The sequence below is a fragment of the Nansenia antarctica genome (genome assembly GCF_963989245.1).
Source record: "Nansenia antarctica genome assembly, chromosome: 14".
Classification (NCBI taxonomy): domain Eukaryota; kingdom Metazoa; phylum Chordata; class Actinopteri; order Argentiniformes; family Microstomatidae; genus Nansenia; species Nansenia antarctica.
In genome coordinates, this window is record NC_137684.1 from 6,633,560 (window position 1) to 6,660,368 (window position 26,809).

At 41.4% G+C, this 26,809-nt stretch overlaps 1 protein-coding gene across 2 annotated transcripts in view; it reads right to left on the reverse strand.

Annotated features, from left to right (window-relative positions):
- Positions 1-715: 715 nt before the first annotated feature.
- nap1l4a (nucleosome assembly protein 1-like 4a) overlaps positions 716-26,809 on the reverse strand; it is a 35,357-nt gene continuing 9,263 nt past the window's right edge. Inside the window, exons 7-15 of one of the 2 annotated variants that reach the window (XM_080545358.1) lie at positions 26,640-26,711; positions 25,951-26,090; positions 25,098-25,243; positions 7,881-7,900; positions 7,153-7,272; positions 6,607-6,642; positions 6,436-6,486; positions 2,995-3,033; positions 716-2,394 (exon numbers count right to left, since the gene is read on the reverse strand). In XM_080545358.1, coding sequence (XP_080401484.1) covers positions 3,028-3,033; positions 6,436-6,486; positions 6,607-6,642; positions 7,153-7,272; positions 7,881-7,900; positions 25,098-25,243; positions 25,951-26,090; positions 26,640-26,711 — 591 coding nt within the window. In that variant the 3' untranslated portion in view covers positions 716-2,394; positions 2,995-3,027. The remainder of the gene's footprint in view (positions 2,395-2,994; positions 3,034-6,435; positions 6,487-6,606; positions 6,643-7,152; positions 7,273-7,880; positions 7,901-25,097; positions 25,244-25,950; positions 26,091-26,639; positions 26,712-26,809) is intronic. The other variant, XM_080545357.1, reaches the window with a different exon arrangement.

Here is a 26,809-nt window from a genome sequence, read left to right on the forward strand (position 1 = left end):
TGTCACAATTCCATCCCTGTTTTTATGAACACACACACACCAACATCATGAACACACACTTGTAGGTGTTTATAGACAAGAAGATAGCACAAGGAGTACCTGTCCTCACTTTGTAGAAAATCTGGGTTGCTAGGATACACACGTCACCGTCCCATCTTGAGACCTCTTAGAGCACTCACCCATTATCTCCCAGAATGCATTAGTGAGATCTCACAGAGGACCTTTCATGCCTTCCCTATCTGCCAATCAACATATGAAGATTCCTGGAATTCCCGATGTCTTGCCTGATGTTTGGCAGACGCTCATCTAATTCCTCATGCCTAGATACCGTTCTGTGTCTGCCTAGATACCGTTCTGTCTGCCAACCCTTACTGGTTGTGAGGGAGAAATTAGGCCAATTCTTCTGCTCTCATGTCAACACAAGTAAGTTGTAACTAGTCCTTCTAAACGCTCCTCAGCCACATACAGCCAATGACAGTAAGTTGTAACTAGTCCTTCTAAACGCTCCTCAGCCACATACAGCCAATGACAGTAAGGCCAGAAAAGTTCCTGCACGTGGCCAGTTTTTTAAATTTTTCATTGGCAAAAACTTGTATGTGTATTACACATTGTGTAATTATGCTGTGGCAAGGGATTTTATAGGATTATTTTATCATATGCTATCGTGCACGCACACACGTTGACAAAAGAATGAAGACGGAAACTAAGGAACAGTCTCATGTTGCACAACTTTAATAGAATATCTTAACTAATTCTGTACAAATTGAAAAGAACATTGCGCAAGTAACAAATTGTGAGGAACCAGATAAGGCCATTGCTAGCACACGGTCCAATTAGGGGATGGGGGGGGGTTGAAAATGTCACCGTGGCTTGGAGAGATCTTTTCTTTTTAACGTTCAAAAACGAGACATACAATCTTTATTTAAAAAGGGAAAATGTGCATTTCACACCATCATATCTATGACCACTGTTACCAGGCAACGATGACCACAGGACCGACCGACCGACCAACATCCACGTTTCTGAGACAAAGTACATGGGCAACATGTAGGGGGGGGGGGAGACATTCTATAGTAGACAAACATGGGAAATATTCTGAGATACTTAAATGTTTTTGCTTTTTACTAAAGTATGTGTTAGGAAGAATACGGTCAAAACAATGTTAAGCAGAATGAGGTGGATTTTTTGGCTTCCTGCTGGGATGGCAACCGTTTACAACGGATGCATAAAACTGCCACAACACCTCTGATGTTCTCTGGTTCACTCCTAAACCAAGTCTGTGACCCATATACCCTCCCCTTGAGAACCAGGCGTGGCCGAGGGGTACAGCAGGGGACTGGTCCAGTTCCAACCTCCACCAACATGGCTGATCACAACAATGAGGGAGACAGACAGACTGGTAGCACATCTGCACCCCAGGGTCCCACATGACCTTAGAACAATGTTATAACAACTACAGTACGAGTTGTGCTTCCACATGAAGTAGTAGTTAGTTGACTTATTCATGTTGTAGTTAGGCCCTACACATACGGGCAGTCAAAGCAGTAGTATTGAAAGAAATTCTTGAAACGCTTGAAATCATTTCACATATTAAAAAATACAATTTGGCAGTATACACATTTCGTAAATCTGCGAAGCCTGGGATGAGATCTTGAGTTTGCTGCTATAGGCCGATGACAATGGGTCTTCACTATTGTGGGCGGGCCTGAAAATGCTTTTCCATAATGCACCACTTCGTACAGCTGCATGAGACCAGAATAAATAGTCCAATGACATGACAATGAATATGAAAAAAAAAAAAAAAAAAAAACGAATTCAGAATGATACATTGTGTGTCTAATAAAAACACCATAACATAGAAAGGAGAAAAATAACTTCAGCAACCGCAGTGACGTTACGTCAAACTTGTCCAGCAGTTTCCTGGTTAAACTAACACTTATCTTATTGGCATTAAAAAACCCTGAGTAACTGATTTTCCATGAAAACTAAAGTGGTGATGCATTTCCATTCACGCCGGTATCTAAATTCAGAATATTTGGAGGTTCTTTGCAGTAGTCACCTACTGTGAAGTAGTAGACTCGTACTCTACGTTGCCATGGTGAATTGTTTAAGAGTCCAGGTCACTTCTGTTTTTCTGAGTATGAATTAGGCCAAACAAAATGTTTTAATTAAAATGGGGGACAGGACAGAAGTCAAAGGTCATGCATGTAAAAACACTGTTTGGTTGCGTTCTATTGCGGTTTGTATGAGAGTTCATAAGGGGCGGAGCCTGCAGGGGCAGGAAGGCCTGCTGATTGGATGAGGACAGATTTGACGGGCAGCAGGCCTCCGGCCAAGCTCCCCTGGTCACCACGGTTACTGCTGTTTGCACTCGGCAGGCTGGGGCTCATCTTTCTGGAGGGGAGAAAGAAAAAGAAAGGGGGATGAGAGAGAGAGAGGGGGGTGTGTGACGAAAGACGGCGGAGGAGTGAGGGAGTGGATGAGGCTGAAGAAGACAGAGGTCAGAGGTCAGCTAATTTAGCTAGCGGGAGCTAAAAAGAAGGGATGAAAAGGAGGAGCCACGAGGTGACAGGGAGATGGAGGGAGGAGATGGAGGGAGGAGATAGAGGGAGGAGATGGAGGGAGGAGATGGAGGGAGGAGATAGAGGGGGCGAGACGCAGTGTGAGATATAGAGGTGCTGGGGAGTCTGGCTTGGAAGTCAGGAGAGGAGGTTAAACTGACACCTGGGTCGACTAAGTAAGGAAAAGAAAGGCGTGTACGGGGCGAGAGAGGAAAGGGAGAGAGGAAAGGGAGAGAGAGTGTGTTTCGAGGTGTGTTTTCTGACCGACTTGTCAGGGGTGGGAGTTAAAGATAGACACCTGGTAAAGAGTACAAGGAGAAGAGAGGATGGAGTGAGAGTTGAGAGCGCGGACGAGCGAGCCAGCAAGAGAGAGAGAGGTGAGCCAAAAAAGCCAGAAAACAAAAACGCAGTGCCATCCTTATTTCTCCCTTACCTAGAAATGCATGGGGTGAGAATGATTGATTGGTTATGCCTGCAATGGAGGGGTACAAGGGAGGGAAGAGACAACATCAATCAACACAGGTTTAATGGTACACTTCATGGGTTTATTCAGGTAGAAATGTCACAAACAGACCCGTCAAGAACCACTATTCTATACAACAGGAGATTCTAGACAGTGACCATGGCTGCGTTCTTAAATTCACGTTCTGGAAATCTGATCAGCACTCATGTGAATGCCTCTTGTCCAACCAAATTACTTGGACCCTTTATGACGTTGAATCCAGTGTGCGCTCCAGCACTCTCAGAGCGAATGTACGAACGCAGCCTGAGTGTGCTGCAGCGTCCTGAATGAGGCCCCTGCCTTGCGGCAGCAGTCCTGATGGACTGCAGGGCTGTCCGTCACTACACACACTTGTTTGACACCATTCCTTATTCGTTACAATGATCCAGCCCTTCGACGTTCAACCTCCACTGACTTGAAGGTATCTGGACTCGAGGTGTCCGACATGCAAAGACATTGTGGCATGGCCAGTAACTCCCATGAGGACTGCTGCTGGTCAGGTTTGGTGCTCATTTATCCCTTTGTTATCCAGTCTCAACTGCAAGTAGGGATGGGGGGGCAAGGACTATTTAGAGTAAACTAAATGAGCCTTGGACATAACAGGCAGAGAAGGTTTTGGGTGAAGGGGTGAATATACAACAGTGTTTCCCCTAGGTTTGCTGCCTTAGGGGGGTGGCATGGACCGTGGCATGGACACCCCCCCCACCAGGGGGTAAGACCCTGCGACATACCAGCGTCATGTCCAGGGGGTGTACTAACTTGTACATTAAGCCGCCTCACGCTACGGAAACAGGAGATAGGCTCCTGCCCTATGGGCCATTAGGCTGGAGAACCATCGGTTCTCAAGGCTACTTACTTACTGTATGTGGTCTTGACTACCTGTCCACTTTCTCACCTGGTTCTTGCGCTCTCTCTCTGGTGCACCATCCTGCTCTCTTTCCTTCTCTCCCTCTCTATCCTCCTCTCTCCCTCTTTTGCTGTCAACCAAAAGGCAAACATAACAACCAGAGTATTTATAATCTAATAAGAGGTATAAATTGATCCATATCAATTCATAACTAGGGATGCACCGATATTTATCGGCCCGATAATGGGAAATTAATGTTTATCGGTATTTATCGGTTTTATAAAATTGTAGCCGATATAGAGCCGATAATATGAAGCCGGAAATATTTCTGCTTCCGGTTTCCGCGCTCATGCTGCTGCGCCTGCGTACAGGCACGCAGTGTATAGACGAGACGAGAGCGAAACATGGCTTCCCCGGTGTGGACATTCTTCACAGTTTCTGAGGCAGATAGTGCGTTTGCAATTTGCAATACATGTTCGACAAAAGTTCGGAGAGGTGGGCAAAGGTCTACGAGTTACAACACAACGAATCTCATAAGTCACCTTAAGATTCACCATTGCAAGCACGCTGTATGGAAGGAATATCAAGCACTAGTAATAGCAGAACAAGGTAGCCTAGCCGCGAAAAAAAAAGCTGCTGTGCCTATTGAACACGCATTTGAAAACTGCAGAAAGTTCACTCGAGACAGCTCAAGCAATCAATGAAAAAATAATGGAGTTGATGGCCCTCGACGACCAGCCTTTCTCTGTAGTAGAAGATAAAGGATTTCGCCAGCTAATTTCACATTTAGAGCCCCGGTATACACTCCCAAGTCGCCGCTATTTTGCAGACGTGTGCCTGCCTGCTATGTATGATACAGTCGCCACACACATCCATAGTCTGATCGATACTAGCGTAAGCCAGATAAGTTTTACCACGGACATATGGACTTCTGACGTTAGTCCAGTCAGTATGCTTAGTTTGACGGCCCAGTGGCTGGATGAGGACTTCAATATGAAGACACTGCTGCATGCGCAGGAGTTCTCCGGTTCGCATACTGCGACAGCCATCCGCGGTAATAAATTACTCTTAGGTGAGCCTTTTTTGTTTTCATAAAAGGAGGCCAGATCTTGGCTAAAAAAAGCATTGTGCACTGTCTATAACAGATTCTGTTTGTTAGAGGAAATAATAAATGAACATTTGAAGAGTCAGAAGTGTTCTCTTTGTTGTGTTAACAATAGTGATGTAAGTTAGATTTGGTGAGATCACTATGGAATATTAAATCATCAATCTTTGCTCACTACATAGCCTTTCTTACCTTCAGGTGTGCATGAACTACAGGTTATCAACTGTGAAATTATATCTGAATGGTCTTTATTGTCATTGATACAGTACAGGTACCAAACAACGAAATTTGGGATGGGGGGGCTCCCCTGGTGCTAGGATTTTTATTTTATTTTTTTATATCGGTTCTCATATCGGTTATCGGCCACGAGAAGCGGGTAAACATCGGTATCAGTATCGGTCGGAAAAAATGCATATCGTGCATCCCTATTCATAACATAATTATAATTGAATATTGGATTGCTGTGGGCAATGCAGTCAGATAATGTCATTTTGACTTTACTCTCTCACCTGAAAAAAAAAGCGTATGTCCAAGCGTATGTCCAACTATAAAAACAGACATTTCCAATGCTTCAATCCACTGTGTAATGTACTGTAAATATGCCATAATGGTATTACCATAAAGCCCAATTCTAGCAGAATAAGAAAGATAGTATATCTACTTTAAGTAAAATAATAAAGTGCATCCAGTTAGCTCTTTAGCTGGCATGTGTGCTAGTGACTAGCTCATCTCCTCACCTGCTAGTTAGCTTGCTAGTTCTTTGACACTATTTTACATACCATGGAACTATAATCAGACACTTTCTAGTCACAATAATAACGACCAATTTGAACCAACTTGCTCTGTTAGAACACTCAGCAATTATATTTGATAACGTTTCAACTTGCTTACTTTCATCAGCAGACATCTCACCCTGCAAAAACTATCTCGCGTCGCGCGCACACTCACGCACGATCTTGTACGCGAGTGTGCGAGTGTGTCCAGCGCGAAGCGAAGTGTGGAGATAGGTTTGGCTATGCGAGACTACTGGCGGACTAACGTTACCAACGAGCCCATGGGCTTGCCACTCGCCAAATTCGGGTTGGGTGCGTTTAAAAAAGCGGATATTTTAGCCTACTTGTCTATGTTTGACGCTTGTCTACGTCCGTAATAATTCCTCTTTCTTGGGGGGGCGGGGGGTTCGGTTGGGGGGGCGGCCCGCCCCCCCAAGGCAATGGTAGGGGAAACACTGTACAACATGACTGGCGGTACTGAGCAGCAGCTTGCAGTGAGAGTTGGAGGCCTTCCACATGACGTGTTCTCATGGTGTCACACGCTCAAGTTAGACAAGGCTAATAGCTGAACACACGCACGTGTACACACACTATTGGAAACACACCAAACCAAACTGTTAAAAAGCACACACTGCATCAACACTGACCTTAGGATCAAAGTCTCCCTCGTCATCGTCATCACCATCTTCATCCTGCTCCTGAAACACAGAGAGAAGGGTGAGACACTCATAGAACCGTATAATGCACAATTAAAGCCCCCACCCACCCAGACAGACAGACAGAAGAGAAGAGACAGAGAGACAGACAGACACACTTACCTCTTCATCACCCTCCTCCAGCTCCTCCTCATCAAACTGCAAAGACAAGAGGAGATCAGTGAGTGACACGTCAACTGTAACAACCTCCTAACCAACCCTGACCGGTGTTCAAACAGGCACTAGGTGTTGGAGCTCTGTGTATTCACCTTTTCTGTTTTTAGGCCATTTCTGCTTTATTGGGATAGACAGGAGAGATTGACAGAAAGGATGGGTGAGAGAGGAGGGATGACATGCAGGATATGTCGACGGCCAGAATCGAACCGGGGACCCTGCGGTTACATGGCAGACGCCTTAGTGAGCTACACCACCAAAGCTCCCCACTGTGTGTTCTCCTTAACCTAAAATAGTTTTTTTAAGAATGACTAAGTTCTACATAGAATTTTCTCTTTGTTTTCCTTAGATGGTGATGGTGTGTGTGTGTGTATGCGTATGACTGTGTGTGTGTGTGTGTATGTGTGTGACTGTATGGGTGGGTGAGTGTGTGTGTGTGTGTGTGTGTGTGTGTGTGTGTGTGTGTGACTGTATGGGTGAGTGTGCAACACTCACGCTCTCGTCATCCTCCAGGGCCTCTCCAGTGAAGTAGAGCACGGCCCTGGGAACTATCCTCTCACGGAAGAAGTGACCGATCTCAAAGTCTGTGGCTAGGGTGAACTCAGAGTCTTCATCCTGCAGGGGGGGAACAGGAGCAGGTTCAGACTGTCAGCCATCGTCAATGGTATCATACATGTCATCATTAAACCTTCTTGATCTTAACAACTTTGCTCTGTTTCTCTTCAACTTTTTAATTCTCCTTTTCATACATTATCTGTCTTGCTTAGTTTTTCTTGTTTTGTGTGTCTGGTTTTAATTGAACCATGTTTTTATTTACCTTTCTTTATCCTGTAAAGCACTGTGTGCTACATTTGCTTGTATGAACATGTGCTATATAAATAAACTTGACTTTGACAAACTACACGAGGGCTGGGTATTGGCAAGGACTTCACAGTATGACGAACTACATTAGGGTTGGGTATTGGCAAGCACAACATAATACATATGCGATACTCATATTTACTAAACATTTAAAACGTCAACGTGAAATATCCTACTGCATCGTGTGTACCACAGTGTTAGTCTGTACAGTATGTATAGCATCAATTATTGATTATTATACAGAAGAAATAGACCAAAAGCATTGATTATTGATATTGTGATAATCCGCTGTATGGATTTTTACTGCACAGCCCTAAATGACATTCTGAAATGGTGCATTATGAAAATACTCCATTACTCACCATCTCACCATCTGGTAAAACTACAAGAGAAAGAAATAAAATAATAATTATTATTTTAACATGCTCATGTTTATATAAACATCCAACTAGATTGCTCACTGAGGACCGCTTATTTGACATCACAGCATGACATCACTTAGGAGGCTTTGTCATCAGGAAGTGACTTATGTGGAAAAACTCACACACGTCAAAGCCCATCTCTGTCACTGACAACAGTCAAGGACTTTCAGAGGGAGTAATGATGTCAGCCCTTCATCTACCTTTCTACAAGCATACTGTCAGTAAACTGTCTCTGTCCCCCCCCCCCCCCAGAGGGAGTAATGATGTCAGCCCTTCATCTACCTTTCTACAAGCATACTGTCAGTAAACTGTCTCTGTCCCCCCCCCCCAGAGGGAGTAATGATGTCAGCCCTTCATCTACCTTTCTACAAGCATACTGTCAGTAAACTGTCTCTGTCCCCCCCCCCCCCCAGAGGGAGTAATGATGTCAGCCCTACATCTACCTTTCTACAAGCATACTGTCAGCCCTTCATCTACCTTTCTACAAGCATACTGTCAGCCCTTCATCTACCTTTCTACAAGCATACTGTCAGCCCTTCATCTACCTTTCTACAAGCATACTGTCACCAACCAATCAATCACACAAGTGGCTCTATACATCCGGAGGCCCGGTCTATGGAAAACAGCATTTCACAATGACAGTGATATACTGGGCGGACGGACGGTGTGTCTATCTGTCCGTCATCAACCACACAGATAAACAGACAATCACTGTTAATATTATAAAATCTTTTCAGATTCACTGTAAGATGTTATAATATTAACAGTGATTGTCTGTTTATCTGTGTGGTTGAAGACCGACCAACTATCGACCGTCTGTCCGTCCGGACGAAACAGATATTCCGATCGGGAAATTATCATTATTTTTAAAAATTGTCTGTTTGTCCGGACGAAACAGATAGACAAAAATAACAAAAATATAACATAACAAAAATAAATCATAATACATTTTTTTCCTTTTAAATGTTTTTTTACAACAAAAAATATTTCATTACATTTTTAGTTTTGATTTTTTTAAAAACGAGAGATTTCACACATTTTATAATATTAGTCTGTCTTTTTTATGAAAATGTGAGTTTTTTTTCACACAGATTTTAGAATATCAACAGTGATTGTCTGTTTATCTGTGTGGTTGAAGACCGTCTGTCCATCGACTGTCAGTCCAGCCAACAGATTTTCCGACCGGGATTTTTTTTTTTTTTAAAGATTTTAAAAAACCATAAATCATAATATATATATATATTTTAATAATAATAATAATAATATTTTTCCGACCGACCGACCGTCCGTTGACCCATCATCAACCAACTCTCCCGAGAGAGATTTCACACAGATTTTAGAATATTAACAGTGATTGTCTGTTTATCTGTGTGGTTGAAGACCGACGTCCGTTCGTTTAACAGATTTTCGGATCTGGATTTTTTTTTATGAAAATGTGAGGTTTTTTTCACACAGATTTTAGAATATTAACAGTGATCGTCTGTTTATCTGTGTGGTTGAAGACCGTTTAACAGATTTTCCGATCCGTATTTTTTTTTTTTTATGAAAATGTGAGGGTTTTTTTCACACAGATTTTAGAATATTAACAGTGATCGTCTGTTTATCTGTGTGGTTGAAGACCGTCCGACAATCGACTGTCAGTCCGGCCAACAGATTTTCCGACCGGGAAATTATTTTTTATTTTAAAAAAAAGATTTAAAAAAACCATAAATCATATATATTTTTATAATAATAATAATAATATTTTTCCGGCCGACCGACCGTCCGTCCGTTGACCCATCATCAACCAACTCTCCCGAGAGAGATTTCACACAGATTTTAGAATATTAACAGTGATTGTCTGTTTATCTCTGTGGTTGAAGACCGACGTCCGTTCGTTTAACAGATTTTCAGATCTGGATTTTTTTTTATGAAAATGTGAGGTTTTTTTCACACAGATTTTAGAATATTAACAGTGATCATCTGTTTATCTGTGTGGTTGAAGACCGACCGCATCCGTTCGTTTAACAGATTTTCCGATCTGGATTTTTTTTTTTTTATGAAAATGTGAGTTTTTTTCACACAGATTTTAGAATATTAACAGTGATCGTCTGTTTATCTGTGTGGTTGAAGACCGTTTAACAGATTTTCCGATCCGGATTTTTTTTTTTTATGAAAATGTGAGGGTTTTTTTCACACAGATTTTAGAATATTAACAGTGATCGTCTGTTTATCTGTGTGGTTGAAGACCGTCCGACAATCGACTGTCAGTCCGGCCAACAGATTTTCCCACCGGGAAATAATTTTTTATTTTAAAAAAAAGATTTTAAAAAACCATAAATCATAATAATATATTTTTTTTAATAATAATAATAATAATAATTTTCCGGCCGACCGACCGTCCGTTGACCCATCATCAACCAACTCTCCCGAGAGAGATTTCACACAGATTTTAGAATATTAACAGTGATTGTCTGTTTATCTGCGTGGTTGAAGACCGTTTAATAGATTTTCCGATCCGGATTTTTTTTTTTAAATGAAAATGTGAGGGTTTTTTTCACACAGATTTTAGAATATTAACAGTGATCGTCTGTTTATATGTGTGGTTGAAGACCGTCCGACAATCGACTGTCAGTCCGGCCAACAGATTTTCCGACCGGGAAATAATTTTTTATTTTAAAAAAAAGATTTAAAAAAACCATAAATCATATATATATATTTTTTTAATAATAATAATAATAATATTTTTCCGACCGACCGACCGTCCGTTGACCCATCATCAACCAACTCTCCCGAGAGAGATTTCACACAGATTTTAGAATATTAACAGTGATTGTCTGTTTATCTGTGTGGTTGAAGACCGACCGCATCCGTTCGTTTAACAGATTTTCCGATCTGGATTTTTTTTTTTTTATGAAAATGTGAGTTTTTTTCACACAGATTTTAGAATATTAACAGTGATCGTCTGTTTATCTGTGTGGTTGAAGACCGTTTAACAGATTTTCCGATCCGGATTTTTTTTTTTTATGAAAATGTGAGGGTTTTTTTCACACAGATTTTAGAATATTAACAGTGATCGTCTGTTTATCTGTGTGGTTGAAGACCGTCCGACAATCGACTGTCAGTCCGGCCAACAGATTTTCCCACCGGGAAATAATTTTTTATTTTAAAAAAAAGATTTTAAAAAACCATAAATCATAATAATATATTTTTTTTAATAATAATAATAATAATAATTTTCCGGCCGACCGACCGTCCGTTGACCCATCATCAACCAACTCTCCCGAGAGAGATTTCACACAGATTTTAGAATATTAACAGTGATTGTCTGTTTATCTGCGTGGTTGAAGACCGTTTAATAGATTTTCCGATCTGGATTTTTTTTTATGAAAATGTGAGGTTTTTTTCACACAGATTTTAGAATATTAACAGTGATCATCTGTTTATCTGTGTGGTTGAAGACCGACCGCATCCGTTCGTTTAACAGATTTTCCGATCTGGATTTTTTTTTTTTTATGAAAATGTGAGTTTTTTTCACACAGATTTTAGAATATTAACAGTGATCGTCTGTTTATCTGTGTGGTTGAAGACCGTTTAACAGATTTTCCGATCCGGATTTTTTTTTTTAATGAAAATGTGAGGGGTTTTTTCACACAGATTTTAGAATATTAACAGTGATCGTCTGTTTATCTGTGTGGTTGAAGACCGTCCGACAATCGACTGTCAGTCCGGCCAACAGATTTTCCCACCGGGAAATAATTTTGTATTTAAAAAAAAAGATTTTAAAAAACCATAAATCATAATAATATATATTTTTTAATAATAATAATAATAATAATTTTCCGGCCGACCGACCGTCCGTTGACCCATCATCAACCAACTCTCCCGAGAGAGATTTCACACAGATTTTAGAATATTAACAGTGATTGTCTGTTTATCTGCGTGGTTGAAGACCGTTTAATAGATTTTCCGATCCGGATTTTTTTTTTTAAATGAAAATGTGAGGGTTTTTTTCACACAGATTTTAGAATATTAACAGTGATCGTCTGTTTATATGTGTGGTTGAAGACCGTCCGACAATCGACTGTCAGTCCGGCCAACAGATTTTCCGACCGGGAAATAATTTTTTATTTTAAAAAAAAGATTTAAAAAAACCATAAATCATATATATATATTTTTTTAATAATAATAATAATAATATTTTTCCGACCGACCGACCGTCCGTTGACCCATCATCAACCAACTCTCCCGAGAGAGATTTCACACAGATTTTAGAATATTAACAGTGATTGTCTGTTTATCTGTGTGGTTGAAGACCGACGTCCGTTCGTTTAACAGATTTTCGGATCTGGATTTTTTTTTATGAAAATGTGAGGTTTTTTTCACACAGATTTTAGAATATTAACAGTGATCATCTGTTTATCTGTGTGGTTGAAGACCGACCGCATCCGTTCGTTTAACAGATTTTCCGATCTGGATTTTTGTTTTTTTATGAAAATGTGAGTTTTTTCACACAGATTTTAGAATATTAACAGTGATCGTCTGTTTATCTGTGTGGTTGAAGACCGTTTAACAGATTTTCCGATCCGGATTTTTTTTTTTTATGAAAATGTGAGGGTTTTTTTCACACAGATTTTACAATATTAACAGTGATCGTCTGTTTATCTGTGTGGTTGAAGACCGTCCGACAATCGACTGTCAGTCCGGCCAACAGATTTTCCGACCGGGAAAGAATTTTTTATTTAAAAAAAAAGATTTTAAAAAACCATAAATCATAATAATATTTTTTTTTTTAATAATAATAATAATAATATTTTTCCGACCGACCGACCGTCCGTTGACCCATCATCAACCAACTCTCCCGAGAGAGATTTCACACAGATTTTAGAATATTAACAGTGATTGTCTGTTTATCTGTGTGGTTGAAGACCGACGTCCGTTCGTTTAACAGATTTTCGGATCTGGATTTTTTTTAATGAAAATGTGAGGTTTTTTTCACACAGATTTTAGAATATTAACAGTGATCGTCTGTTTATCTGTGTGGTTGAAGACCGACCGCATCCGTTCGTTTAACAGATTTTCCGATTTGGATTTTTTTTTTTTTATGAAAATGTCAGGTTTTTTCACACAGATTTTAGAATATTAACAGTGATCGTCTGTTTATCTGTGTGGTTGAAGACCGTCCGACAATCGACTGTCAGTCCGGCCAACAGATTTTCCGACCGGGAAATTATTTTTTATTTTAAAAAACCATAAATCATAATAATATTTTTTTTTTTTAATAATAATAATAATAATATTTTTCCGACCGACCGACCGTCCGTTGACCCATCATCAACCAACTCTCCCGAGAGAGATTTCACACAGATTTTAGAATATTAACAGTGATTGTCTGTTTATCTGTGTGGTTGAAGACCAACGTCCGTTCGTTTAACAGATTTTCGGATCTGGATTTTTTTTTAATGAAAATGTGAGGTTTTTTTCACACAGATTTTAGAATATTAACAGTGATCGTCTGTTTATCTGTGTGGTTGAAGACCGTTTAACAGATTTTCCGATCCGGATTTTTTTTTTTTATGAAAATGTGAGAGGTTTTTTCACACAGATTTTAGAATATTAACAGTGATCGTCTGTTTATCTGTGTGGTTGAAGACCGTCCGACAATCGACTGTCAGTCCGGCCAACAGATTTTCCGACCGGGAAATTATTTTTTATTTTAAAAAAGATTTTAAAAAACCATAAATAATAATAAAAATAATAATAATAATAATAATAATAATAATAATTTTTTTCCGACCGACCGACCGTTGACCCATCATCAACCAACTCTCCCGAGAGAGATTTCACACAGATTTTAGAATATTAACAGTGATTGTCTGTTTATCTGTGTGGTTGAAGACCGACGTCCGTTCGTTTAACAGATTTTCAGATCTGGATTTTTTTTTTTTATGAAAATGTGAGGTTTTTTTTCACACAGATTTTAGAATATTAACAGTGATCGTCTGTTTATCTGTGTGGTTGAAGACCGACCGCATCCGTTCGTTTAACAGATTTTCCGATCCGGATTATTTATTTTTTTATGAAAATGTGAGGGGTTTTTTCACACAGATTTTAGAATATTAACAGTGATCGTCTGTTTATCTGTGTGGTTGAAGACCGTCCGTCCATCGACTGTCAGTCCGGGCCAACAGATTTTCCGACCGGGAAATGATCTTTTATTTTTAGAAAAGACAACATTTTTTATCATAATAAAAAAATAAAAACATATTTGTTATATTTAAACAAAACAAAAAATACATTTTGTTTTTAGAAAAAATATTTCTCCAACCGACCGACCGTGCGTCCGTTGACCAACAGACCAACCAACTGACCCGAGAGATTTCACACAGATTTTATAATATTAACAGTGATTGTCTGTTTATCTGTGTGATTGAAGATGCTATTGAAAGTGATGACAGAATTTGTTGTAGAAATTATGGAACTTTTTGAAAAAACACAAATTGCTGTTGAGATTATATTTAACCATGAACAGATGAATCAGTCATACAAACCCAGAGGAATAATTAACAAAATGATCATGGTCCAATCAAGTTCTCAAGAAGAAAGTAAACCCGGTGTCATTCAATATAAATGCAGATTTGAAAATAACATGATTAAACATCTTCCAGTCTGTCTTTTGACACTTCAACAATGCATTGAAATAGCTCAAAACAGTCCTAGACAAATAGACATCTGTCCTTCATGGACAAAAGAAACGGTGATTACAAAAATGGAGGAAATTAGCTGTGAAGATAATGAAACGGAAAGAGTTGTTTTTGGTTCAGTAAAGGCAATAGCAATCAACAGTTTTGCTCAGTATGCCAGGACTATTTTAGTTCTCTATAAGAGATGGCAGGAAACGAGGAGGAGTTTGGGTCCAGATCCAGTCTATATCGCTGTAGGCGATTTCATTGTACAGCTAATGCCTGACAACATGTATGCAGTTCCACAGTATCAGGTAAACTGGGAGACTAAAAGCCTAAATAAACTTGGGTACAACGAAAGTAGGGTCACTTATGACAAGTTAGCCACAAGTCTAAGTAGTGATTTTAAGAGTCAGTGCTCTGATCTTCTCTGGAAGGCAATCAATGGGAAACCTCTGAGACATGTGAGAAACGGTCACGACGCTGCAGCGACGGTGGCAATACTGTTCTCAGAGGTGATTCGAAATCCAGAGATGTTCTTTCACAACATCCCCATGTTGTTGACGTTCAAAACCTGGGATGACTTCCGCAACTATCACCCGATGCTTCGGGGGGGGACCTGGAAAGATCAAACAACCAACCCTCCGGAAAAAGTGCGCAAGATCACAAATCTGATACTAAAGGCCATCTTCATCAAGAACCTTTTTGGGGAAAACGAACCATATCTAGAAGAACCATCAATGAGCATAACTTTAGCTTCTGAGGGACCAGAAACAGTTTGGTGAGTGCTGTGTTCTGCGTATGCAAAGCAGAAAAGGTAGGGCAGGTGGTTTAGATACCATCAGAGCTATATGTGAACCACTGTGCTAGGAGTAGAAGCGTTTAACGCTTGTTTATTGTTTTCGTTTGTTATCTTTGGTGTGTTGAACGCGGGGGCGCCACCAGGCATTTGCCGGGTGGAAGAGTTGCATGTGAACGCACTGAAGACTAGTTGAGTGGTTAGTCAGTGATTTCTGAGTTAGATGCGGGGCAGCTCTTGCGAAGCATTAGTTACTTTTCTGTTTTGTAAGTTCACGGATGACAACCGTGACACCAACTGGCGGCGTTGTGCACTGACAACAACTTGGCCCTCAACACCAGTAAAACCAAGGAGATCATTGTGGACTTCAGAAAAACTGGACGCTGTGAACAGTCCCCCATCTACATCAAGGATCCTGACCAACTTCTACCGCTGCACCATTGAGAGCATCCTCACCAACTGTTTCACAGTGTAGTACGACAACTGCAATGTGTCTGACCGGAAGGCCCTGCAACAGGTGGTGAAAAACAGCCAGCGCATCATTGGCACCAAACTTCCTTCCATCGATGCTAAACTGCATTCTGTTGTATAGTACTTGTACTCTGCCATGACAATAAAGTTGAATAATCTAATATAATGTGTGCCGTTGTCTGGTACTTGTACTCTGCAATGACAATAATGTTGAAACGTATCTAATCTAATTTCAGTCATACAAAATGAAAAAATAATGTAAAAAAAGAAAAGAAATCTGCCACAGGTTTTATAACATGAACGTGATTGTCTGTCTGTTTTTTATTTTTTATTTTTTTAAACATTTAATTGGACTTTGTCTTCGTAGGGGGGGGGGGGGGCAAGCACTAGGGATGGACGGTTTTTCGGTTAAACCGAAAACCGGGGTTTATAAAAATAGAAACGTTTTTTTATCAAAACCGTCTGAAACCGTTTTTTTTAATATATTTTTTAGAAGAATAAAATAGAATAAGAATAAAACTGGAACATGTCACATGTTTGTCGTGTGTGAAAATAACAATGATACAGTCTGAATCTGCCGCGCAATGAGTGAGAGGTTTGGTCAGTTGTGAAGAATAACTGAGGATTCATATCTAATTGGGATTATATTTAAGGGTAACGAATCACTCTATGGGAAAGATAGTTGCCTTCAGTTATTGGTAGATAGGAAAGGTTTTTTACAATTACTCGCTTACATTTAATAAGATCATTTTCGCTGCTCTCTGTAAAGCGCATTGGGTCACTTTTGTGAGAAATGCGCTATAGAAATAAAATGTGATTTGATATCAATCAATCAAACTTTATTTACGCTCTATAGCACAAATCATGCATTGAATGTAACTCCAAGTGCAGTATTTACTAAACCACAATATAATAAAACAAGAGCTATACGGATCAAGAGTGTTTGTGCACAGCGCCACTGTGTGTGAAGGCGCTACTGAAAGTGATGACAGAACGCATGTCTCAGAAGATACGTGGTCACTTAGTGACACAAAGGTAGTTCTGTATTTATCTCTATCTGTATTAGTACATTTATTTTGAAAGCTCTATTTTGACAGCTCTACCATGGGCACTTTTATTTTGATGGGGCATTCTTTGTTGATTGACTTACGACAGTTCAGGACGAGTCAGTCTCGCGGCATGTGGTTTTTATGAAAAGCTTTAAGTATGTTCACTGCCTAATTCTAAGTCTAATATTTCAGTGATTATTGAGCAGTATTCAAATATTTAAATACATTGAGCAGCAGCTGAAACTTTGAAGACGCTGTTCCAAGAGATGATCTTCCGTGCAGGCGTGCACCCTGGATCAGCGGAGCTGGTGTGTTAAGTGTTCATGTGTTTTCATGTATGGTGTAGCTTACAAAAGTCTGCCTTTCCACTTATATTTGTGAAACTAAGTAGCCTAAATGTGTTGCGACTGTGCTTACGGTGTTTTAATGGTGTTCGACATGAGTGTATTGTAGCAGTAGGGCTCAATAATTTGAAATTGGCGCTCTTTTTATTTTTTCTATTTTTTTTTTTTTATGTAATTTTCGGTTAACCGGAAAACCGCGGTTTTACTCTCTGACGGTTTTTCGGTTTCAATAATTGGAAACCGTCCATCCCTAGCAAGCACACTTCACAATTTCCACAGGAATTGTCCACAGTCTAGTCAACAAAATAATCATGGTCCAATCAAGTTCTCAACAGTCACAAGAAGAAAGTAAACCCGGTGGCTTTGAATATAGAAGAATATAAAGAATATATAAAGAATGCGATTAAACATCTTCGTCTGTCTTCTGACACTTCAACAATGCATTGAAATAGCTCAAAACAGTCATAAACAAATAGACATCCGTCCTTCATGGCCAAGGAAACAGTTCACACACGTTCTGAGCAGGCAAGGCTGCATTCCAGTGAGGAGTGAAGGTTAAGGTTAGCCGTTAGAGAGCCAGTGGCATTCTCTCCATTCCTCCCCACAGTGCCTGAGACAATGCAGATGGGGTGGACAAAGAAGAGGAGAGGGGGATGACACAGAATGTGCCTCCTTCATGGAAATGATAATAATAATAATAATAATAATAATAACAGGTAAGGCAGTGTAGATTGTTACTCTGCTATTAACACACTGAATTGTTTGGCGTGCGCACACACACACAGAGACAGACACAGAGAGAGAGAGACACACAACCCCCAACTCCCTCAGTGTTTGGATACTGATGGCTGATTCACTAACCGACTGTCTAAGCCCCGCCCTGTGGCCACACACACCTGGGCACACCTGTCAGACGACCCATTTATAGCCTCCAATGACGAGCCTCAGAACATGACCAATAAAGGAGACAGAAGCCCTCTCAGCCAAAGAGAACGCAGACGTTTGAAGTGCAAACTAAGGATTGGTTTAAGGCATGTATGAAAGGAAGGCTGACTAACACAGGTGAGTCAAACCCTCAAATAAAGGTGCATCTGATAAGACAGGGAGTCACCTTCACCCCCTTTTATCCCCACCCGCCTTCTGAACTCTCTACCTGACAATCTGAGGGCAGGTCAGACTGTTGGGTCTTTTAAAGCCTTAAGACACAGACTCATCGTCATCGGCTGGCCTACCCTTCCTCCTAGACTTTGATTGTTGCTTTTATGATATGAAATAACATATTTGCTTTGCTTGTTTAAAAATAAAAAAATAAAAAATAAAAGAGATTATTGTACAATAAAAAGCGCTTTATAAATGTAATACATTACGGGCCGGTTTCAGACATGACTTGAATGATGAATGAATGGTCTTTATTGTCATTGATATAGTACAGGTACCACACAACAAAATTTGGGAGGGGGGGGGGGCTCCCGTGGTGCTAGAAAAAAAAAAACTAAAAACAAGGGAAAAGAGTTGGTTTACATAAATAAAGGCTATGTACACTATCCACTATACTATACTATACAAATAAAACACTGTGCTGTACTCTATGCTATGCTATACCTATTCTAACATTTCCTATCTCTGACTTGAACCTAATCCTAGACTAAAAAGCATCTTCAACAGAGATTTCACATTGAAAGTGAGATTTAGAACAGGACTAGGCTTAAGCCTCGTCTGTGAAACCAGCCCAATTATTATGCTTATTTATACTACCCACTCAGGCAGTGTTAAGGGCTGGGCATGTATAGCAGGTTAACAGGAGCGCTACCACTCCCATTGGACTACACTGAACAATGCTAATACTTCAGCTACAGCCAAGTCAACAAACCCAAATCGCGGGTCCTGACTCCAGTATCTACCTTCAGGCTATTCATAAGTCAGTAATTCAGGTAAGCCAGTACATTTAAAGCCAGGCTATTTATAACAGGAATGGCCAGTGGACTGTGGTACTGGTCACATACTTGGGCCGTCTGTAAAAGGGGAGGCCGGTGGAGGTAGAAATCGGAGGACGGGCTCATTATAATGCATGGAATGGAATGAGATATGGTATCAAACAACGTGCCCATATAGGGTGCATTCGTGAATTTGCTCTGAGAGCGCCAGAGCGCACACTGTGTTCAACGTCATAGAGCGACCAAGAAACTTGTTTGGACAAGAGGCATTCCATGAGTGCTGATCAGAATTCCAGAGCATATTTACGAACGCAGCCGTTATCGTATTCATAAGATATAAAAGGCCAAACTGATCCCAGATCAGCACTCTGAGATGCTTTAATAATAATAATAATAATAATGGATTTTATTTATAAAGCACTTTACATTTCAAGAATCTCAAAGTGCTACAGTCAATAAAAGAAACAAAAACAGCACAACACAATAAAGATCACTAAAAACATCAAAAGCAGAAAGGTTAAAAAGACACTGTGGCATAAAACTAAAGTTTTTTTTTTTTTTTTTTTTTACAAATCTGGCTACTGGAACGCTTTGTTAAAAAGATGAGTCTTAAGTCCGCTCTTAAAAGAGTCGACCGACTGTGGTGCTCTCAGGTGGGCAGGGAGGCCGTTCCACAGATCGGGGGCGATGGAGCAGAAGGCCCGGTCTCCCATGGAGCGGAGGTGGGTTTTGGTGGGTTTGAGGAGGTTTGCATTTGATGAGCGGAGAGTGCGAGTGGAGGGGCTGTGGGATTTGACCAGGTCCTTGAGGTAAGGGGGTGCGTTGCCGTGAATGCATTGATGAGTTAACAGTGAGATTTTGTAAATGATCCGAGAGGAGATGGGAAGCCAGTGTAGTGAGTGGAGGATGGGTGTGATGTGATCGTATTTGCGCACTCTCATCAGGATCCTAGCAGCGCCGTTCTGAATGTACTGGAGCTTCTGAAGGCTCTTGCTAGGGATCCCGATGAGAAGTGCGTTGCAGTAGTCGAGCCTGGAGGAGACAAAGGCATGGACTAACTTCTCGGCATCGGGCAAAGACAGGGTGGGGCGGAGTTTTGCTATATTTCTAAGGTGGAAGAATGACGTTTTGGATATGCTTTGACCTTCATGTTTTGCAGCAGTTATGATTAAACACTAACACTTCTCCATATCATTATGTATTATCTTGTTAAATGTTTATCTTGTCATTTTCTTACTATCCTCCTCTTACTGTATTTTTATTTTAATGCTGTATGTAAACTGCTTTGAATTGCCTCTGTTGTATGAAATGTGCTATACAAATAAACTTGCCGTGCCTTTGTGGATACAGGCCCTGGGCTTGTTCAGTGACAGAGAGAGAAGCTTGGTTGCATGAGGCCCCCTGGTGGCCTTTTTTGTAAACGACAAGAGACCACTTCTCCCAGAGAAACAAGCCTGTTGAGGGTACCTCTGTGGAGGCTGGTGGAGGTAGAGATCAGGCTCTGAAGCCTGTTCTCTAGAGTGTTGTTGGTAGTAAAAAAAAAATCGTCTCTCTTTCCTGAGGCCCTGGGACCTAGTTTACCTGTTCATCACCACTACTCCCCTGTACAGTTCCGCTACTGTAAATAAAATAGAAAAGAATAATAAGCATTCTTGCATTGTGGCCCCTGGTCCTAGTACAGATCATCTTTTTCTATGGATGACTGATGGTCAAATGTATCTGTTTATTGGATAAGAAAATCTGCTAAACATCAAATTTATTAAACGGGATGAGGAATGGTGTGTTTGTCCTCCAGTGGTGTGTATGTCATTGTCGACTTTAAACATCATGAATCTTCTCCGTTACTCTGTGATCCATAACATGCATTAACACAGGCTGCCTAGCCTAGGGAAAGACTTCCTAACTGCCACGGCCACACACCAAGCTGCAGTTATGAATTGCTGTTGGGAGAAGAAAACCTTGGCTTTCATGCAACACTGGCTTTGAAGTCCTACACACTGAGGAGTCCAACTACAGTCCCGTCACTGTGCCTACACAGACCAGCCTCGGAATCATACATCCCTGAATAGCCCTGGGTGTGTGAGTGAGTGAGTGAGTGTGTGTGTGTATGTGAGTGTGTGTGTGAGACAGAGAAACCTTTCCTCTGCTGAGGGTAGGATGGACATGCTGCCACCTGCTCTATGGCGCCACCTGCTGGCTGTTTTACAGGCTGTATAACAGTACTTGACATACTACATCAGTGTTTCCTCTATATGCATTTATTCGTGGCGGGCCGCCACCAAAGAATTTCCTCCGCCACCATTGCCACAATGTTGCAATTAACCTCGTCGTTTGTGTTCGCACTGCAATCGAGACTGAATCTCTCAACAGGCGCGCGGCGACACGCTTTCAAAACTGTCTGCGTTCGTAAATTCACTCAGGAAATCCGATCAGCACTCGTGGAATGCCTCTCGTCCAATCAAATGACTCGGTTTCTCTATGACGTCGGGCCCAGTGTGCGCTCCAGCGCTCTCAGAGCGACTTTACGAACTCAACCTTACACTCATCTAGCTAGTTAGCTTAGCAGTCGTAGCTCAATGGAGTGAGAAGTTGTTGCCTTGTTGAAAACATATTCAGACTCCCCAGCTGTTCTACACGAGTTTATGACATGCAGCTGTATCATGCGGTGGTAGTACTAAACCCTCGTTGTGTATTGTTTGTTTTGCCGTGGAAAGAAACATTTATGTGTCTTACAACAACTCATGTGCGTGTAAAAAGTCGCCGGTGCCTTTAATCCCGTATCCTAATCGAAAATGCAACATCATCAGCGACGACTGTGGGTTATTGCATTTACTGCTGTTCTCTGGTTCATGTTCTTATACCAGTGCTCAGTATAGAGTATTTTAAATGAACATTCGTAATGTAGTCTAGTCTCTGATGTTCATGGTCAACTAAATCAGGCTATTTTGTGAAACAAATAATGTTCCCGAGCAGCCTCGCATCTAACGCTAGCTTCGAACTATTGATAGCATAAACGTTGGTAAATGTCACAAACGACACAGTATTGTCAGGGGGAAAGAAGGGGAGTCAAATTTTTATTGACAACGGATTTCCATGCTGGAAAAACATGCAGCTAAAATTCAGGGAACATTTGGACAATAAGAGACACAACGGAGCTGTGGTCGCGTGGTCTAATTACAGGGCAATATGCGCGGTGCAAAAATAATCTATTGCCTCTCAAATCATCACGAACAGAACGGCGGAGGTACGGGTAAGCAGTTCTCATGTTGGTGTCATCAAAGGTAAGAGTTGGTTTTCTTTAACTCAACTGATAGCATTACCTTGCTGTTGGTTGTTTACCGAATGCTCCATCTGACTGTCACACTGTGATTTTACTTGTGTAAACAGTTAATAAGTAACGTTAGCCGGTTTTGTGCGTGTACTCTCATGTAGGCCTACTTCAGTGGTGTAGTCTAGTGTTTTCTAGTGGGTATACTGTGATTTTTCCCTCCCAGCCTCATATCGTTCATAAAAATACATCTGTGCTCCCTGTCTAACGTTATATCTAACATTACATGTTATAAGGTTATAAGGCTGATCTGTGCATGATAGTGCTGCATTTTGACATATTTCATGTCGCATCTCCCCCCTTTTGATGGTATATGACGCTATAGTCAGTCCCAATGGTCCAAAAGTCAAGTGCTTCGTAACACAGACGGGGTGAATTTTATGAATGAAAGTGAAAGTTCTGTCACAAAACGCCGTTACGTATCCTCACACATGTTTAAGTGGGTATTGCGTGGGTAAAGTGAAATTACGTCTTTGTTTTGAGCGCGCGTGCACGTTTTATGCGCGTGCACGAAAAATCGCGCACGCTATGCGCGCGGATGAGGACCCCCCCCCCCGCCACCAATGTCAATAATCCTGGAGGAAACACTGTACATCTTATATTGCAGTGAGTTAGGGCTGCAACTAACGATTATTTTGATAATCGATTAATCTGCCGATTATTTTTTCTATTAATCGGATACACACAAAAAAAAGATTTCTTTTGCAAATGTTATTTTAGGTTTTCTAAATCAGCCAGGCCTATACATGTGCAAAATGAATAAGTATTAATAAAAAATAATAAATAATATAAATAAAAAAGGCGTTGCTACATCAAATAGGTATAACAACAGGCCATGGACTATGGCGGTAGATTGTTTCAATAAAGTAGTTGAACTCTAGCTCAATACATGCATTGTTTTAGGTAATAACTTTGCTTAATGTAAAGGTCAGTAACCCAAAGTGCAATATAGGCTACAGACAAGACACTAATGTTTTTATAAAACAGATATGCTCCAAAACAATGCAATGTGTCCTCTCACTCCATACAATAGGCTAGGCTACAGTCAGTGCCTCACTCTAACTCACGGGTAGCTTGGTAGGCTACCACTAGCTAGCCTTTAGCTTATCACCTCTGCTCTACCACTGACGTTAGCCAGCTAGCTAAACACACTTGTCATGCAATATTGAATTCATGAATGCGAGCAAACACTCACTGGCTATCGCATTACATTACAGTCATTTAGCTGACGCTTCGCCAGACCTCACACTAACACATTTGCATGGAGAGCAGGAGACCATGGCAGGGCTGAGCCCAGCAGTACTTATATACGTAATAAAACAATAGGAAGTTAGCTGTAACCCTCCTCTATAGAAACATAGTTACTGCTCTGGTTCTCAGCACAGCTACGCAGACTACAGCTGGACGAGCAGCGTAGTGACAGTCAGCTAGCGGCAGCAGCGAGCTAACCCTGCTAGCTAACTCACTAGCATGTCCTGACAGCAGACAACAGACAGATTCACGCTCAAGGCTTTTGAGTAGCATGATTTAAATGTAGCCGCCGCGCCGGTGTAGGTACCGGATAGGTTCTGCCCTTTCCGGCCATAGGTAGCGCTATGATTCGCTATGATTCGCGATGCCTACACCGTGGCAAGACAGCGTGGCGTGCGTCAACAGGAAGTAGGTTTGTTATGGAACAAGACCCGACGAATCGATAATGGAATTCGTCGCCAACGAATTTCATTATCGATTTCATCGATTCGTTGTTGCAGCCCTACAGTGAGTGCATACATTTTGCAGTATATATGGTCCCAGTGGGAATCAAACCCACAACCTCAGCATTGTTAGTATAACCAAATGAGCCATAGAGGACCACAATACTACTCAATTGTGTGTGCGAGTGTGCGTGTGTCAGAGAAACCTTTCCTGTGCTGAAGGCAGGATGGAGACAGGACAGGGAGTGTGGCGCCACCTGCAGGCTGAATTACACTTACAAAAATATTTGATGTGTGTGTTTTGATAGCCGAGAAGCCTAGAATGACTCATTGTAATTATATGTTGTTAGTGTACATGCCATTGTTGTGGACAAGAGTTCTGTGTGTGTGTGTGTGTGTGTGTGTGTGTGTGTGTGTGTGTGTGTGTGTGGTGGCATTTTATGGGCTCAGAGGTGATTAGATCTGTCTGTGCAGCTTAAGAGTGATGTAGGATTTAGGGTGTGTATATGTTTGTGTGTGTGTGTGGGGGGGGTGGGGGGGGGGTGGGTGTCTATGCATGTGTGTGTGTGTGTGTGTGTGTGTGCACCAGGGGCAGTCACAATGCTAGAATTTATATAACATTTAAATGGCATTTTTAGGGCATTTCTGCTATATTGGGATGGAGACAGTAGAGATTGACAGGAAGGATGGATGAGAGAGAGGGGGGATGACATGCAGGATATATGGATGCCAGAAGTCGTCCCAGGGACCTTGCTATGGTCTGCGCCTGTGCTACATCACTCACGAGGCCCAAAAAAGTATTATTATAAACTCTAGAGGAACTGAGGGGAGACTGCATTAGGTGTGTGTGTGTGTGTGTGCGTACGTTGCGCTCACCTTTGATAGGGTTGAAGAAGTTAAAGAAGGAGTCGTTGGGGACCTGCTTGGTGACTGTGCGCACGGTGCCGCGACCTTTGTGCTTCTGCTTCTTCTTAATGGTCTTAACTGTCACGTCCTTCCCTTTGTGCCAGTCTATCTGACAACTAGAGAGGGAGGGAGGAAGATAGAGACAAGAGAGAGAGACAGACAGAGAGAGAAAGAGACAGAGAAGGGAGGATGAAAGCAGGAGAGAAGAGCGGGGAGGGGTTGGAGAAAGAAAGAAGAAAAAAGAGAAGGTGAAGAAGATGATGATAGGGCAGGAGGAAGAAATTGCACGGTGGAGAGATAAGAGAAGAAAAAACAAGACAATAGAAAGAGAGTTACTTCACACAGATCTCGCCCACGCACGAACCAGAGGCAGAACTAAACCAAGCCCCATGGGTTTGTTCATCTGTGGCGAGAGGCAGCATTTACATTACATTTTAGGCATTTAGCAGACGCCTTACTCCAAAGCAACTTAGAATCAATACATTTCACTAAGTAAGTGAATCATCTATCCACTAGTCATAGAAGGAAAAGAACTCTACGCTCAGGCCAGGGGCCATTGGCAGTCGTCGTGCTAGAAGAAGGATTTCTTTTATTATGATTTTTTTAGACTATGGCTGCATTCGTAAATTCGCTCTGGAAATCTGATCGGCACTCATAGAATGCCGCTCTCTTGTCCAAGCAAATAACTTGGTCCCTTTAGGACGTTGACGCCAGTGTGCGCTCCGGCGCATTTACGAACGCAGCCCATGCATGAACCAGAGAGGCATAACTAAACCGAGCCTTGCGGGTTTGTTCATCTGCTGTGAAAGGCCGCAGCTCTCACCCTTCACAGTCGATGATCTCCGGGCCTTCGAAGGAGAAGGGGTCGGCGCTGTCCGGCTCCGACTTCATCTTGTACACTTTGGTGAGGACGGCGTTGTTGAAGAAGCCATTGGCCTGGAAGTGGAACTCTAGTGTAAAACTCTGCATGGGGGGGGGACAGTGAAGAGGATCAAGACATTACATTGTGGACATTTAGCAGACGCTTTTATTCAAAGTGACTTACTTTAGACAAATGTACTTGTTCTAAGTGAATCATCTATCCGTCAGCCATCAAAAGCAAACATCTATGCTAGCACTAGTCGCAATGCTAGAATTTATTTATAATTTAAATGTTATATTGTTATATTTATTTTACATTTAAATGTTTTTTTAGGGCATTTCTGCTATATTGGGATGGAGACAGTAGAGATTGACAGGAAGGATGGATGAGAGAGAGGGGGATGACATGCAGGGTATATCGATGCCAGAAGTCGAACCAGGGACCTTGCGATGATATGGTCTGCGCCTGTGCTACGTCACTTACGAGCCCCACGTGGATAATCTAGCAATTTTTCTGCCTTCATGAAAAAAGGCACTCTCGATTTCAAACTAGGAATACAGCTCCGTTTAATCATCACAAATAGAAACAGAGTATGAGAAGAGAATTTGGAGAATATTATGAACCGTATCATCTATCATTGTAATACTCACCATTGGCTGCCCAGGCTCAGAGAACTTGACTTGGATGTCCTGCAAGTGCTTCAGGATTGGCTCGTCGTGTTCCTGGAGGGAGGGAGAAGGGCGTGGTCAACACAGGACCACACATAACCATGCAGGGCTGGGCAACGCAGCAAGTCTCCACTCGAGAGTGCGTGTGTTTG